The following is a 16,667-nucleotide window of genomic DNA, read 5'->3' on the forward strand; positions in this document are numbered from 1 at the left end:
GTTTGTAGTGAATTTGTTAGCTGGGAAAAAACAACGCCCAAAGACACGGGATGATGATAGGTCTGGCAGTCAAATAAATTCTTGTCTAGTGGTCAAGTGTAAAGATAAACCACGGTAATAAACTGCCAGAATATAATCGAATGGCTGTAGCTCTGCAGTAGATCTGATGTGAAAGTGGTTTCAGTAAATGGTCAGATAGATGCCCTCACATCCTATCCAGATGGGAGTTACGATTTATTTGAAAATCTATATATTTAAAGTGGATAATGTATCATCAAAAAGGCATAGAAGATTGGAGGACAATGCACCTTGGCATGCTGGCAAGTCTCCTGGCACTAAATTGTCCTTTTTTTGCTAGACCCATTTAAAAGGGTGAATAAGATTGCAAATGCAAACTTAAGCAGCTTAAGCTAATCCTGGTTTATTTCTCGATTCTCTAATTTCTGCCTTAACAGGACACAACTACTTTAGCCTTAGTAGTAAAGGAAATGGTAGCTCAGAATTCGGGCTATGCTGGAGGTATCCCATAGTTTCCTCTAATTTCAGGAGGACTGATGAATCTAGCAAAGCTAATTTTAAGCCACCATCTCTAATCTGGTCTTCAACAACTTGCGTGCCTTGGAGTTTTGTTCATCCTGAGATCCTGTATGTGGGATCACAGTGAGGGGTGGGGAGCAGCAGCCCCAGGAGTGTGGCAAGACCTCTGGGGGGGGGAGGTGTGTGGCCACATGCCCCCTTGAATGTGTGGGAGAACCTTGACCCGTGCCATGTAACGTAACGTCTCTGTCCTGCTAGTTGCAGTTTCTGCCTCTTGCTGCTGCTCCATCATGCATCACCGTGAGGGCAGCTGCTCCCTAGGGAACGGGGTGCTGGGAGCAGGGGGGGGGTCCCATCACCTCCAAGTGGGGTGGGCAGGGTAGGCCCAGAGGTCATGGCCAGGCTCAGCCAAGAGTCCAGATCATCAGGTAAGCTCACGGTGGTGAGGCAGGTCAGGGGTCAAGCTGGGAAGTCAGTCTGCAGCTTGGGATTGGGACCTGCTGAGGGTGGCCAGGGTCAGGCACAGCCAGCAGTCACTGGGCCGGCCCGTGGTGATGGGACAGGGTGGAGGCCAAGGTGGGAATTGGTCTGTGGTCAGAGTGTAGATCAGCCAGGCATGGCACGTCTGCAGCCGAGTTGGAGACTTGCTACAGCGTAGCTCAGGACCAGGAGGGAAGGTCCAGAGCTGAGCTGAAATGGGGCTCCTGGGCCATGGGCAGGGAGTGGATGTACACCACAGGTGAGGTGGGTCAGGGCCACTAGAACAGTGTTCTCAGGTCCTTGAGAAGCTCAGCCTGTTGAGTCGGGCAATGCTCCTTGTCCAGCCTCCTGCTATCTCCACAAGTTCCTTGCTGGAGAGTCCCTGTGGCTCCTGAAGCAAGATGGCATGGGCCAGCTACAGAATCCCTTCTCCCGTGCAAAAACACCCCACAAAACAATGAAAGCCAAACTGTGAACATGAGATCAGTTTGTAAAAAAATTTAATGGTGAAATATTGACAGTGCAATAGCCAGGCGTGAATGGCAGAGGCGGTTTGCACAGTTATGTGGGATGCTGACAGGGTGGGTGATGGACTCGGCAATGGCACGTTCCTGGTCCGAGTCCTGCTCTGGGTTAATGGTGAAGGAGGAACCAGAAGCCTCAGCAAAGTGCAGAATTCAAAAGACTGAGGCAAGTGCGCAGCGCAGGAGAACAGGAGCTGCCAGCCTCCCAGGAGAGCCCCTGAGCTGAGCCTTTGCTCCTGCTGGCGCAGATAAACCGGCTGCCGGAGTCCTGCTAACCACGAGGCAGCTCTGCCTGTGGGGGTTCAGGCTTCCCTAGGATGTGCAGCAAGGCAGAATTTAGCCCCTCGTAGCATAGAGCACGTAGGCACAAAGCACAGGAGGATCTAGACTAGTTTTTGTCTGATTTTCTGCCTGGTCTCCATGTGTTAGCTTCATTGCTGATCACCGTGACAGCGATGCCTGTGGTCTTGCCATGAGGCAAGTTTTTACAGCCAGCCACATACCCAAGGTACCGCTGGAGTCCAGGGGCTACCAAGGCAGGATCTTATCCACATCTTTGACCTATAGAGTTGTCGGTCTACGTGATTTGGTCACCAGAATAGTCCCTCTTCTTCCCAGCTAGGTGCGATAGCTCCATAAGGAATTGACTCGTGCAAGAAAGAGCTCGTTAGGCTTGAGGAAGCCCACAGATATGGTAAGGGCATGGTGGGCACCTAAAACCCACACTGCCCTGCCTGCTGCCAGAGAGAAAGAAGACAGCGTATGTCTGTGGGCTTTGCAATCACACCTCTGATAGCACGTGGACATTGGCCAAGGCTCCCCTGAGAGCTGAAGCCTGCCCCAGCCGAGGTGACGGTGCAGAAGCAACAGCAGGCCTGGCTGGGGAAGGACGCATCAGGCGATAAAAGACCACATGGCAAGCTTTTCATATAACTACCCAAAACAACATCCACAGCAAGGGACAAGGGCACTTGAAGGGCCCTTCTGGCAATCTGAAGTTCATGCTCAGCTCAGATGTTGCAGCACGGGTACAAGAGCAAGCACGTTACACCCTTTGAGCTTTGATGCCCTGACTGAGCACAGAAGGTAGAAGAGCATCACCAGGGCTCAGGCTCTCCTCCCCCCACCAAGTGCCAATGGTTGTTACATTGATCACGCCTGCCCAGCACCGCTGCCCACCAGCCAGCGTAGGCAGGAGCCCCTGGAGACCCCGTGACCACCTTCTGCAGTGGGTGGCAAGGTCCTCACCAGTCCAGGCCCTCCTTCTGCACCGGGAGCCTCGTGCTCTTCTGGCTGTAGAACTGGGCGTACCAGCGCCGGTGCTTCTGGATGCTGGAGTCCTCTCTGACCAGCAGTGGCTTGGGGAGGTACTGTTTGTTATTCCAGATGGTTATATCCCGCTCAAACTAGGGGGAGAAGGACGGTCTCATTCAGGTGAGGAAGCCGAGGCAGCAGTTTTGTGCCAGCTACCCGCACACTAGCTGCTTTTCAGCATTTCTCCCAAATGACCGCTGTGGGACTGCTTGTGCTATTCGTAATCTGTAGTGCTACAGCTGGCAGATGTTTAGCCCATCGTAGCTCCCAAACGAGAAGCCACTTTCAGCTTAGTCTGCCCCTGTCACGGGAGATGCTGGAAAAGAAATGCATGTTGTGGAGGTGGGAGCTGCTCCACCTGAGATTTTTGATCTGTTGGGTAGCTCCAGCCAGCCAGGGCTTTATAAATTTAGCATCCACGTCTTAAACTCCGCTCCGACACACATGCAGTAAGATGACGGAGTTTCCCTTTGTGAAGAAGTCTCTGCAGAAATAAGTGCTGCTCGTTCACATCAGTAAGAAGCAAAGCACTAAGCCAGCATTTATGGAGTGTGAGCTAGCACAGCTCGGGCTGGTTTGGGGTAGGTTTCTGGCATCTGAAAACCACCTTTTGGCAACTTCTGCTTTGGTACCAGTGAAACTCTCCCTGGCGAGACCAGTTTCCAAGCTTTGACCCATGACAGAAGGGAATGGCATGAACCCTTCTGGACTGCTTGAAAGGGAGTTAGAGGGATGACAATCAGACTGACTGTGCCAGCTGATGTAACAAGGAGCAGCAGCTGCAGAGGGCAGGTTGAGACGTTTAAAATGGACATTGCAAATAAAACCTGATATGGGCAGAGCAATAGTGGGATGGGTCTCCAAGGGAGCTGGAGGGATGGGAGTGTTCTCCAGGGGAGGCCTTCAAGGCTGTGCTTGACCCAAGTTTGGCAATAGGCTTGCCCCAGCTGGGTTGCTGGAGACCTCCAGCGGGACCTGTCACCACTTCCATGAATCCCTGTGGTAAGGGCCTGGACACCCTCTGTCAGGAGGGGTAAGAATTGCCAAACGTCATGATCGTTTAACAACAGGAGCATTTCTTGGCACAGTTGTCACCCAAGGAGATACGATGATCTTAAAGCACCAGCCTGGGATGCAGGAGATCTGGATGCAGCTATTAGTTCCCTCGAAGACTTTCTGCAGCTTGGGAGAGGCTGCCTAATCCTTCTGCCTTAGTGCCCTATCCACAGGAGAGGGGTAGCACCTCCCTGCTACCCTCGACAGATGACCCACTGAAGGGACCCTCTTTACTAAACCTCCAGTTTAGTTCTCTGGGCTACTGAAAACGCAAGATCATAGCGAGCACTGAAAGGCTCTCACCCACGAGTGCTTTGCTCCCCCGTACATCTGAGCCCACGTGGGCAACTGCCTTTCCTGCTCACATCTGCGAGCCACCAGGCTCCGGGGAACGACCTGGGGCTGCTCCTCACCAGTACGCACTCCTTACCTGTATGCACTCTGCTCTCAGGATGAACTTGGGGATTATGGCTGGTATGTTCTTCTGGTAGTAGATTTTGTGAACAACATTCTGCAGGAGAGGCTCCAGGGGAGTCACCGTCTGCAGGATGACCCCACGGCCCAGGAAAGCGTGTTCAAAGATCAGGAAAACCAGCCCTGGCCCCACCTGCAGAGCAACAGAGCAGCCTCAGGGAAAAGCCCCGGGTGGTCCAGCAACTCCCACAGCTTGAGATGTCACCTAGACCATGCTCAAGCGCCCCTTTGCTCTGTCTTTTCACCAGATCATAGGCACAAAGTCAAGCTGCACCTGGGGGCCACGAGTCACAGGCTCTTTGCTGTGGCCCCACAGGAATTCATGAGGGTTTACAGTGCTTTTCTGCTCCCCAAAAGTTTAAAAGCTAATCTTGTAGGAAACGCTGCAAATTTGCACTTGGTCTTGTTCATCACTGAATTACCTTCAGGTCATGAACAGTCTTATCGGATTGTTGATGCCAGTCCAGGGCTCTGACCTCAGCAGCAGCAATTGCAATACAATAGGGAGGTACTACAGCATCCCCACTCCTGCTCTGGCTTTCTCCTTTGCAGCTACCACAGTCACATCAGGTTTTAGCTGAAATCAGGTTCAGCTTTTTATCTTGCATGACATAAAGTACTTGGTCTGTGCCCTTTAACCTGCATCCAGTCAAGCAGATGCATGGTCATACACTTGGTTCTTTGAAGCAGTGCAGGTGCTGCTGGGTTGTTCAGCTGCTTTATTTACTACTCCTCTAACATTTGGTTGGGTACAAACTCTTTGTAAGGTTATTTTAATGTCTTTTTTCTCCTGTTCATTGATAACTGTGCTAAGTAGCACAGATCTAAGAACTGAACAGAGATACAATCAACAAGCACTTTGTGATAATTCCCCAATTACACTGAGATCTATCCCTTAATCGAAGTTTTGTATCAGGACTTGTTTTGTTTGTTTTTGTCAAAAGAAAAGAACAACTTTTGCTGTTGTTCTGGGTTTGTAATACGGGAGTAGGTCAAACGCCTTCAAAACTCTACTAGAACGAAGTTACTAGTTTTATCAGGCAAACTTAGCATTTCATCAAAAAAAAACCCACAACCAAAAATAAAAGTGAGACGATCTAGTCCCCACTGATGCATGGCATTATTTCTATTTTCCTACAGTTCTTTATGAGTCTGTGTCAGCTATTTTATTATCTCATTCAGGACCAATCTTGGGCTACTAAACACTCTGTTTCCAATTGCCTTTCCCAGGCATTTTCACTGTGGACCGAAAAGGTCCACACTTTATTGCAAAGAGCTGTGACCATGTGGTGGGAAGGTCCCTCAGGATTGTCACCGGTGTCTTCTGAGGTACCAGCTTGTTTTTTTCTAGTTATTCCATGGGCACAGCAGCCCTTACGAACCCCCAGTTTCCCCTGTGCTGCCCAGCTGTGGAGCAGCCCCAGTGCCACTCTGTGGTTTTTGGCCCGTGTGTCTGATGCCCTTGGTAGGAAAGGCAAGGACTCAGCCTTCTGGCTGGCAAAGCCCTTCAGCTCAGGGTGCTGGTCACCAGCGTGGGACATACCTGCCGGACTGAAACCGTCAAATCCAGCAAGGAGATGTGCTTCCCGAAGATGGTTGCCTTGTGCTGGAGCAGCAGCCGGGAGCAATGCTCGCTGGGCTCTGGCTCTGCCTGCCACTCCGCCTGCAGGGGTGGAGAAGGATCAGTGGCACTGGGGTGGTGACAAGAGCTGGCTGTGACAACCTTCTATAGGTGAGCACAGATGAGGGAACGCAGCTAAAACCCTCACAGACACAGAAGAGACCGGACTTGAGGATGGGGGGATGCAGCAGAGGGGGTGAGGTGGGACTGGTGCTTTGGGGCAGAAAGGGGGCCTGGGTTGAAAGGCTTCGACCCCTGCCTGGTGGCTGAGGGGAGTCAGGCTCTTACCTTCCAGATGTGCTTCATAAAAGCCCACACCTTGGCCCGTATGTATCTCAGATCAGATCCACCCAGAACAGCTGGTCCATGGAGAAAAAACAGGTGAGCCACGTCAGCCGCGTTCTCGGGGATCTCCTGCCATGGGGGAACAATTTGCCGTCGGCAGGAGCTAATGGGGGTGTGAGCTGCCTGTACGTAACAGCAGCATCGCAACGGCACCGGTGTGACTGCAGCAGTGACGGCAGCACCGCCAGGGCACAGCCGTGATGCTCGCAGGGGCCTGACGCAGCAAGAGGCAGCCAAGTGCATGGGAGAAGAGGCCTCGGCACAGACCGACCCGGGACCAGCTCTTAACTCATGCACAGGAATAATTTAAACATGACGCTCGGAAAATTCAGAGTTCATTTTAAGCTCGCAGAAGGCCACGCGTGTTAACTCCTGCAGCTGCACAAGCTGCGACGCCACATAATTCCCCTCGACCCCGTAATAATTGCAAGGAATAAAGCCTGTTTGTGCTCCTAGACTAGTTTTCACGTACTTTAAACCTGTAAACACCACCAGCTTGCCCACAATATGTCACTTTTCGAGAAGTTTTAACTGTGTTCTTACTCAAATACACCAGCTTTCCACCAGCTCGGCAAGCAGCACAGGCTGACCCCAGTATAAACCTGTGTACCGTGGCTTGCACTAAAAAGCAGACATGAAATATTACCGTCAGCTCATCAATCTCCCACATTCTCCCCGCTGCTCACAACTCCTCTGTGCACTCCCTGAGCTTTATCTCCCATGTCTCATGCACCTTCTTCATTTCTTCTCCCGATTCTCCAACCCTTTCTAGCCCCATCCATCGTGGTTTTGTCAGTAGGCGGGTGCTGCCTTCGGAGAGAGGTGCACTCTAGATTAAGGGTCATTTTTGTTCGCTGATTTTTATGAACAGAAATGTTCTGCTCAATGGCAAGCCTAGAAAATATCTCCCAAGGACCTCCAGGGACTGCCCAGTCTCCAAACTGCTGCTGCCTCCCATCACTCTCCCGGAGGAGCCTCCGCCGGCGGCCGCCCCACACCCCTCAAGGTCCACGGCTGTGGCCCCTTCTGTACAGCACCACAAACTGTTCCCTTTTTCTGGGCTCATTTCTACTGGGAAGCGATGGAGGCAACAGCCGTTTTGTTCTCTGTGGCACGTCTGCCACCATATGATGGTGATTGTGAAGATTAACAGCAAAATAACTGTGTGTTTCCCTTCCAGTGATCGATGAAAAGCCTCCTGACGCTAAGTGCTGCAATTCTTAAAGAATCCTTTTTTTTTAAATTACACTAGTTATGAGTCAAAGCAAATTAACAGATCCCTTTTAAGTACCCAGAACATCTGTTCTCTACTGGAGAAGCTCATGATCAGTGTTTGAGGAACATATGCCACATTCTGGATACATGGTGCAGGGGGGTATTTCTAGGTCTGGGATCTGCCAGCAGCAGCGATGACACTGAGCACAGGCAGGGCCTGGTCCATTGGGAGGGGATGTCCCTGGGTGGGTTAACTGGGAGGGGATGTCCCTGAACTAGACTGCAGGAGAGGACCCAGGCGTGGCTGTGGAGGGACTGGGCTCCCTACCTGGATGTGCGCATCAACGAAGTGCTCCGTCTGCCCACGGAACACCCACTCTCTGGTGGTGATCTCCTGCTGCTCGGGCACTGCCCACGTTGGACCAACTCCTTCACAGTGGTACCAGACCAGCAGCATCCCATTCACCTCGCAGGACGGCCAGGTCCGGACCCTCGCAAAATCTGGCACTGCGGAGGGCAGAAAGGAATCTGTTAAAAGTGGCACCTCCAAGGATGACGCTGGCACCAGGGGTTACCTCCTCCTGAACCATGGCTCAGAGATGCCTTCATGGGAGAGAGATTCTGGTAGCACAGACTCTCCGGTGACACTTTTCCAGCTTTCAGGCTGCTGAAGGAGGACAACAGCTTCTGAAGATCACAGAAGAGAGTTTTCTTAAATCAGTTGTATTTCACTTGAGTGTTTTGCATGAGGTTTTTAAGGAAAAAACATGGCTGGATGCTTTACAGACTCATTCACTAGGCTTAAAGCTGCTCAAATAAATGAACGTGTGCTGTATCCATGGACCCTCCTCAAGTTTCAATGAGCTAAAAGGAGATGCTTTTAGTTACAGATGTGCAGAGAGTAGAAGCCATCTCTACACCTCGAGTTCAAATCATTGTCTGTTACAATACTGCACTATCTATCGTGTGTTGCTTTAAGAATAGATCTGTACTCTTTCCAGTGAAACTAATTTTGGCATTTATATTTACCCAATTGTCAGAAAACATAGCTTCTACTGGCCTGGAAGGCTTTTCTCTTCATTACTTTTTTTTCTAATTTGCAAACAAGTACAGAGGATAGCACTGCCTTATTATTCAGCCTTGTACAGTCACGTGGGAGGTGAAATAACAGGAGGAATTATGTTCCCTTTCAGTCAACGAATATCAGAGGGGGCAGGAGGAAACCATCACTGCAATTCCCAATTGAAAAAATCCGGTGCTTTGGCTGGAATGCATCTCATCAAATTCTAAAGAGGGTTTCACCTACCCCCCCACAGAGAATCACAGAATCTTTTAGGCTGAAAAAGACCTTTAAGATCATTGAGTCCAACTGTTAACCCAGGATGGCTGAGCCCACCACTCAACCATGCCCCTAAGCACCACACCTACACATCTTTTAAACTCCTCCAGGGATGGTGATTCTACCACCTCTCTAGACGGCCTGTTCCAATGCTTGACAGCCCTTTCAGTGAAGATTTTTTTCCTAATACCCGATCTAAACCTCCCCTGGTGCAACTTGAGGCTGTTCCCTCTTGTCCTGTCACTTGTTACCTGGGGGAAGAGACCAACACCCCCCCCCGCCTACAGCCCCTGTCAGGGAGCTGCAGAGAGCCAGAAGGTCCCCCCTGAGCCCCCTCCCCTCCAGGCTGAACACACCCAGTTTCCCCAGCCACCCCCCATCAGCCTGGTGCTCCAGCCCCCTCCCCAGCTGCATCGAGCACCACACCGTGTTGGTCCCCTGCAAGCCCAGTGCTGGAGGAGCTGCTCATCCCAGCTCTCCAAAATCCCCCTCTGTCAAAGTGACCTGCACGAGCACAGATGGCTTTTAAATCTGTTTAAATCAACCTGACCCATTTGGGCTGTACGGGAGCAGGGCAGCTGTCTGCAGTTTCGTTTTTTTTAGTAACTACAGATAACAATGCCTCTGAATACAGCCATTTCAGATGAAACAATGCATCTTGGCAAGCATTTGCCTATGTCCAGAATATTCGTTCTGATTTTGTGATGAAACGCATCATCGCTCATTACTTGGAACCAAATTTTCATCTGAATGCAGTTCCTGACTGGGTATGCATGGGTGGGGAACAGTATTAATCTTTTTTTCTGAAAATTGCACACACACAGAAAAGGCATTGCTCCTTGGTGAGATCTATAAGTTGTTTACCTTACCTGTACAGATGGAATGTTTCTGTCACTTTGGGAAGAATAGTCTGTTCAGTAGACTGACTTTCACTGCTAATCAAAAGCTGTTTCATTGCTATCCCAATCAATCCCAATCAGAGAAAGCTGAACTTCTCAGGAAAATAACTAAGAAGCACAAGCCAAAGCAAAACTTGAGGTAAGTCTGTTTGCTGGTTTCAGCCACATCTAGAATTGGTGATTTAAACTAATCAGAGCAGCCAGATCAAGTAATTGTTACATGTGAACTGTAAGTAGGATATTCTTCCTACACAGTCAACGCAAACCATATCTAGAAGGTAGGTTATGTGAAGAGCTTTCCTGGATTCCAACCAAAAGTTCCCTTCAAGCCTTAGAAGGAGAAAAAATTGCCATTGAGAGACTATTGCATCCTGCTAATGTGACAGATTTAAGCACTGATGTGGTATAAACTGTCACTATGGAGTACAGGATCATTTCTGAAACCCAAGAGCTTCTGAGGATCCACCCCTGCTGGTGCAACGCACGACTCAGACTTAAAAAAAAAAAAAAAAAAAAAAAAAAAGTATCTTCTTTTACACACTGCTTGCTGAACGCAGGAGCTGTAGGACTGACAGAACCAAACAGGGTGGTTCTTTAATTAGGCTGAAATCCCAGTTATCATCTCACATAGGAAAGGGCACTGCAGCGTTCCGCCCCAACACTGACAACCCAGGAGGAAAATAAGGGTGCTGCATGAAATAGGGGAGCAGGATGGAGGGCGAGTTATTGTAAAGACAACTTTTCCTTAACGAAGTAGCTTTTAACAAGGACACATGGGGCACAACCGTTTCGGCAGCTGCTTTCTGCAGATGTGGGGGATGTTCACCTTTTCCAGCATATGGGATGCTGATGCATTTTCCATCTTCTCCTTGAAACCGCCAGCCGTGGAACGGGCATTCGATGCAATTGCCCACGACGCGCCCGCCGGCAGCGAGGCTGGCCCCGAGGTGAGGGCAGTAAGTGTCGACCACGTAGGCTTGGCCATCCTGGGTGCGAAACACAGCGAGATGTTCTCCTGCAGAAACAAGAGTTCATGGAGCTGTAAAAACAACATCCCCAGGTGACGGGGGTCAGGCGAGACACACAGTGCTCGGCCCCTTCTAAACAGGCGACACCGACTGGTGCTTTTACCCACCGCGGCAGGCATCTGCCTGTGTCAAGACGTGCAGAAAGATTTTGCTAAAAATTAATACTGGAGGGTTGCTTCCCTTTCGAGCAGATAGTATCAGTGGCAGGACAGGAATAGGGTTGCTCTGGAGAGGTTGTTTAACCACGAGATGGCACCAGGCAGCTGCCAGAGCTGGTGCTGCTGCCCGGGCTGCGGGCAGGGGGGCAAGGCAGGCTGCAGGCAGGAGGCATCTGCTGGCTGCCAAAAGGGCCATGCAAAACCGGCCTGGCAGCTGCTGGAGCAAGTGTCCAGGGTGTGCTGGCTGCCCGGGTTTAAAAGACACCCCAGAGCAGCAAGCCAGTCGTCACACCCAGCGTTTCGTGTTTTTCAGGCAGCACGTTGGCACCCTGCAGAGCCGGGCAGCTGCCCGGTGTCCCAAGGGATCTGCTGTAGCACAGAAAGGTCCATGCTGAAGGACATTGCCTTGCTCCAGGCAGGAGGAGCATAATTTCTCCTGGCCACCTCTAAACCCTCATGGCTTTGACCCTCAGCCCTGGTTTTTAAGCTCTCAGAGGCCGTTTCAGCCGCAGGATAAAAGGTGCCTTCACAAAAATCTTTAAAGATTTAGGATGCTTCCCCTGCTTAGGGAGAGGTACACAGAGAGAAGCAACCGCTGCATTTAAGGGGAGCTCCATTCCCATCCCTTTGCCCAAGAGGTGTAGAGGAGAGCGCACAGGCTCAAACATTTCAGGAATCTCTGGCAATGATAGCTGGAAGGAGAAGCCCTTTGTCTGTTTGCTCTTGAACTCCGAGCACCCTCCACGCAGCAGCTCAGCAGCAAATCCCTTCCTCAGGCAGCATGGCCTGGTACCAGGACACCTCCTTGGGAAAAGGGAGTTTTCTGGAGAAGCGAGGGGAAGCCCCTGACTCTGCCCTGCTCCGTGCAGGGAGCCAAGGCACTGCTGGGGTGGCTGGGGCTGCATTGCCCTCCTGGGCCTGATTCCTTGTGCTCCCTGAAGCAATGTGAGGCTTTTCCTGCTGGGATCTGTCCCTGCCCAGCTCTAGGATCGCCCTCTCCCTCTCCACCCCCAGGGTGACACCAGGTTAGGTGAGCAAAGACTTATGAAGATGGAGAGAGGCACAATACCTGGGCTATAGCCACATGGCACTGCTCCACCCAGCTGTGCAAGGCAACCACAGCTGGATGGCATGCCACAGCTCTTTTAACTAAATGCTCATCCTGGAGGGATTGATTAGGTTCCAGGTGCTTTCCTGGCCTGGCATAGACTGCTCCAAGGGTGCTGTGGCACTGCAGACCTGCCAGCACCTGCATCCCTGCCAGCAGCTCAGAGGAGAGGGGCTGCTCACGGCTGGCCTGGGCTGGAAGTGAAGCCAGACCTGCTCCAGTGTCCCCTCGTCCGGGTTGGAAGGGGCCACAGCTGGTCAGGGAGTGCAGAAGCACTTGAGTGCTGTTAGCACCAATGTGGCCACTGAGTTACAGGCCAGGTCCTCTCTACTATACTGTGCTTCCAGCTACGCGTATCTCTATTCATATTTCATCAGCCTGTGAAATCTGATCATTAATACAGTTGCTGTAACTTAAAGCTCACCTAGTGAGAAAGAAGACCAAACTAAACTCTGAGAGCCAAGTTCTGTCTGTATTTTCCCAGACAGCCATGCTGATGACAAGTGACACAGCGTGAGTTATCCCACCCAAACCCACTTTCCTTGATCAAAGTCTTGCAGTCTCAGCAAAGAAAAGAAAACCCTACAAACCTGCCCAGCCTTCGAGCCTAGGAAGGATTATTTCTGGTGTCTGGCAGAGATGAGTTGTACTCCAGCACCTGGAGATCCCTCCTCACCCAGGACACCTGGCTGTGTTGTCCCTGCAGTCTTTCTGGAAGGCTCCCACACAGCTGCTGGCAGCAGGTACAGGGGAGTGGAGGCACCAGAGTTGCAGGTCCTTCCCCCTGCCCCAGGTAACAGGGATTCATTCTGAAACATCAGCATTTTCTTCTGCCTCTAACCTGCCTCTCTACCCAACCCGAGGCTCAGGGCAAAAGGGGGAAGGCAGGGAAAGTGTTTCTGCCTGTTGCTGGAGGTGTTGCAAGCTCACCAGGAGCAGCTTCAGTGTAGCAACACAGAGGAGCAACCTCGGATGGGTCACACCAGAGTCTGGAGCCTAGGAGGTCCCAGCCACATGCCCCCGGGAGCAGCCCTGCAGCCTGGTGCTTTGCCCACCAAAGTTTTAAGAGAGTTTTACTCCAAGAAGATCTCACCGCTAGAGTTTTCCTTCACACAGGCAGCCTGGAGCAATCCTGCCTTGATGATCTGAAGCAGCACCCATGGCCAGACCCTTGCTGGACTGTCCAAAAACCTCACTGAGGACTCTTGAGTGAGTTCTGCTTTTGCTTCCAGACTTCGCACTCTGGAGCCTGCAGAACCAGAGGAAAAGCTGATCTTTGCTCTGGCTTGCGCATCAAATCTGATGTCTCTCCACCTGGGAGGACAGTACCCTGCCCTAAGACATGCTGAAAAACTGTTGCAGGTGAATACTGGAGCATTAACAGCCACACACTGATGTTTTCCTATTAAATTACCCTATTTCTTTCGTGGAAAACAAGCAGCAGTTGTAGCAAGAATAGCGCATGGGACACGAGACCCAAGGCCCCTGTGCAATTCTGGGCACTTGTCTGGGAACACAGAGTCTGTGAGAGAGCAGCTCACAGGACCTGCTCTGGGGCTTCCCTGCAGCAAGCACCCAAACAGCAGTGCCGCCTGGTGCCCCACAGACCACAGCAGCCTCACGCCACTTCCGCAATGCAGGAGAGAACGCGGCGTTCCTGCGTGCTCGGTGCCGTGTTTTGGAAGGTGTCTTATCCCAAAGGATGAGCCTTGCAGGGACTGAGCCAAGCGATTTTCATTCTTTCGTCTCCTCTGGCTTGCTGCCTCTGGAATAGGGCTGTATTTCCAGGCTATGCTCAGACTCCAAAATAAATTAGACACCCACAAACTTGGAGGCTGCAGGTCGTTTAACTGTCTTCTTTCCTGGTAACCTTCTTGGCACCTGTGCACTACTGTTAGTCTGCCACTAGAAGGGATTTTACCTGCACATTTCAGCCAGACCTAGAGGACTGGGTGCCAGGAACCAGGCTTCAGGCAGGCAACCAAGGGAGCTGTAACAGACCCGGGGGGGGGGGGGTGTCACGGGGACGGGACACACAGACACTCTCCAGGACAGCTATATTGGATTACATAGGTCCCGTTAACCAAAAAACCCCAACAAACCCAAACAACTCAACAGAAGAGGGTGGCTCTGGAAAACAGAAGCCCTCACACACCTTCACCACTAAATCGGAGGGTTTTCCATGCAGAAACATCACTTCTGATGAGGGAGGCACCAGCACAAGTCCAAAGCCATCTTCAAGGCAAAAGGACCCTGGGTAAGCACAGCACCCCTCTGGATGTGGTGGTGAGGCCCCATCCCGATCTCCCCAGGGCATGGGGAGCTGCAGGCAGCAATGCCTGGGAGGAGAGCACAGGCAGGGAGATGCTGCGGTGCCCCAGCAAGGAGCCCAGACAGGGGTGCCCTGCCCACTCCCAGAGAGCCTGTGCCGTGATGTCCCCAGTGCCCCAGCAATGCCTGTGCAAAAGCCCAGCCTGTGACACCCTTGGTGCCCCTATGTGGGTGCTGGCTCAGCTGCCCTGGAAGGGATGCCCAGGCAGAGTTTTCCCAGTGCTGGAGCAGAGCCCCCAGGCAGGGGTGCCATGCGCACTGGCAAGGAGCCCAGACAGGAATGCTGCTGGGCCCCACCACGGGCGCCAGCCGGGATGCCCCAGTGCCTCAGCAGTACCCAGGCTGAGGTGCTTCAGCACCCTGGCAAGGATATCCACGTGAATGTCCCAGTGCCTCAATGGGGATGTCTGGGCAGGGATGCGCCTGTGCCCCAGCAGGGATGCCCGGGCAGCGATGTGCCGGTGCACACCTTGATGCCCCAGCAGGGGTGACCGGGCAGGGATGCCCGTGGGGCTGCAGGGATGCCCGGCGGGGGTCGGGGTGCGGCGGCTGGCACTCACCGAGCAGTGCGAGGCTGCGGACGGCGCCGCGGGGCAGCTGCGCGGAGTCGAGCAGGCGGTACCAGCCGTTGGGGTACGGCGGCGGCAGCGCCCCGGGCCGGCGGGGGGGGGCGAGCAGCCCGGCCGCGGCTCAGCCGGGGGGCCGGCAGGTAGCCCACCTGCCCGGGGCCGCGCCGCAGCGCCAGCGGCCGGGAGCAGCCCAGCAGCAGCAGGACGAGGAGGAAGAAGATGAAGAGCAGCGCCCCACACCCCAGCGCCCCATGCCCCGGCCCCCCCAGCAGCAGCGCCCCGCCGCACCAGCCGCCCTCCATAGCGCGCCCGGCCCCGGCCCCGCCGCTGCCCCTTATAGCGCGGCGGCCCCGCCCGGGGAGGTGCCGGCGGGAGGGATGCAGCAATTAAAACAGGAAAGAACTTGAAAACCAGAGGGTGTTAATCAACACTTGCAAACAGTAAGCGAGCCATGGCCTTGGGAGAAGGAATAAACACCTTAAATACAGCAAACTAAGAAATGACAGGCTCAAGGAGAACCGAATGCTTAATAAGACCAAACAAAATTACTTGACCTGTGTGTGAACAGTCCTAATTAGCACACTAAAAGATCCACCCTCGAGTAAAGTAAAGCCCCTGCTAACAAAGCCCGTCCCCACAGAATATGCTGTGATAGATACAGAAGGAAGAAATTATAAGATAGGATGATTTTACCGTAAGATAAGGTGATAAGAAGGGGTGCTGTGCCTTTAAATGGAGACAAAGCTTGTAAGAACCAGTGAAAATTAAGTGCGGCTAATGCTAATTGCAAACAAATGTTCAAGGTGTATCAAGTGTTTCGCCATGTGTTGAGAGCTGTGCTGGCTCTGTGGTTTTGCCACCTCGCACCCACCTCTGTGCAGGACCCAGTAAATAAATATCTGGTCTCTGTGTGCGGGTTGGCTCTCGGGCACTGTCTGGAGAACCCAGAGCTGGGATAACAGGATGGGGGAGGTGGGACCCCTACCCCGGGGACCCCCTGGGCATCCCTGGCTGCTCCCCAGAGCACGGCGGGTCCCCTTTGCTTGGCCCTGGAGCTGCAACCCAGCACAGCCCCACGCTCAGCAGAGGGGGTCAGGGGGTGAGGGGGGGTTGCTTTGTCTGGGGAGAGGGAGGCAAACTGGGGAGAGGTGGACTGCAGCCTGCTTGGGGTTATGGAGCAGAGGGAGCCGGGGGCTTCTCCAAGATGCACAGCAAAAAGGCACCGAGCCCAAGCTGCAGCAAAGGGAACTCCACTTGCACCTAGACAGAAATAATGCTTCCGTGAAAGAGCGGTCTTCAATCCAGTAGGTACATTACTTAGATCCATAAATACCCCAGCACCCTCCTGAGCTGCTATCCTGGGCTTTGGAAAGGGGAGCCTTGTGCTGGGGCTGGCTTTGACATTGGGACCCTGACAGGTCTCTCAAAGTTCAAGAGCAGCTCAGAGAGACGCCAGCACAGAAAACAGGCGTAATGAGGGACTTGGATCCCCTCCACACAGAGAGGATAAATCAGGACAAATCCAGCGCTGGGCTATTTGAACTTGAGGCAGAAAGGGAACACTTGATTTAGTCAGAAGAATTGCCCAGGTTGAGGAGGTAACAGTAGTGAAGCTGCCTGTCAGGTAGATACAGTCAGGGGTTTCTAGGAGAAGCAGCAACCCCAAATA

The 16,667-nt window shown here is 52.5% G+C and overlaps 1 protein-coding gene across 1 annotated transcript; it reads right to left on the reverse strand.

Annotated features, from left to right (window-relative positions):
• Positions 1–1,291: 1,291 nt before the first annotated feature.
• On the reverse strand, positions 1,292–15,300 carry LOC121093758 (cholesterol 7-desaturase nvd-like). The gene is made up of 8 exons (XM_040606595.1): positions 15,148–15,300; positions 14,990–15,026; positions 10,631–10,819; positions 7,895–8,073; positions 6,295–6,420; positions 5,929–6,048; positions 4,342–4,518; positions 1,292–2,947 (listed from the first exon to the last, which is right to left on the reverse strand). Exons 1-8 carry the CDS (start codon positions 15,298–15,300, stop codon positions 2,786–2,788), a joined length of 1,143 nt encoding a protein of 380 aa, XP_040462529.1. The 3' UTR covers positions 1,292–2,785.
• Between the last annotated feature and the right edge of the window lie 1,367 nt (positions 15,301–16,667).

This window comes from Falco naumanni, chromosome 9 (assembly GCF_017639655.2).
Source record: "Falco naumanni isolate bFalNau1 chromosome 9, bFalNau1.pat, whole genome shotgun sequence".
Classification (NCBI taxonomy): Eukaryota; Metazoa; Chordata; class Aves; order Falconiformes; family Falconidae; genus Falco; species Falco naumanni.

What these genes read in the sequence shown, in the direction of transcription:
- LOC121093758 (XM_040606595.1), bottom strand. Translation starts at nt 15,300, where the DNA reads ATGGAGGGCGGCTGGTGCGGCGGGGCGCTGCTGCTGGGGGGGCCGGGG. An exon ending in TGACGGTTTCAGTCCGGCAG is followed by an intron (nt 4,519 to 5,928) that starts GTATGTCCCACG and finishes GTTGCTCTGCAG; the next exon opens with GTGGGGCCAGGGCTGGTTTT. An exon ending in TGAGAGCAGAGTGCATACAG is followed by an intron (nt 2,948 to 4,341) that starts GTAAGGAGTGCG and finishes TTCTCCCCCTAG; the next exon opens with TTTGAGCGGGATATAACCAT.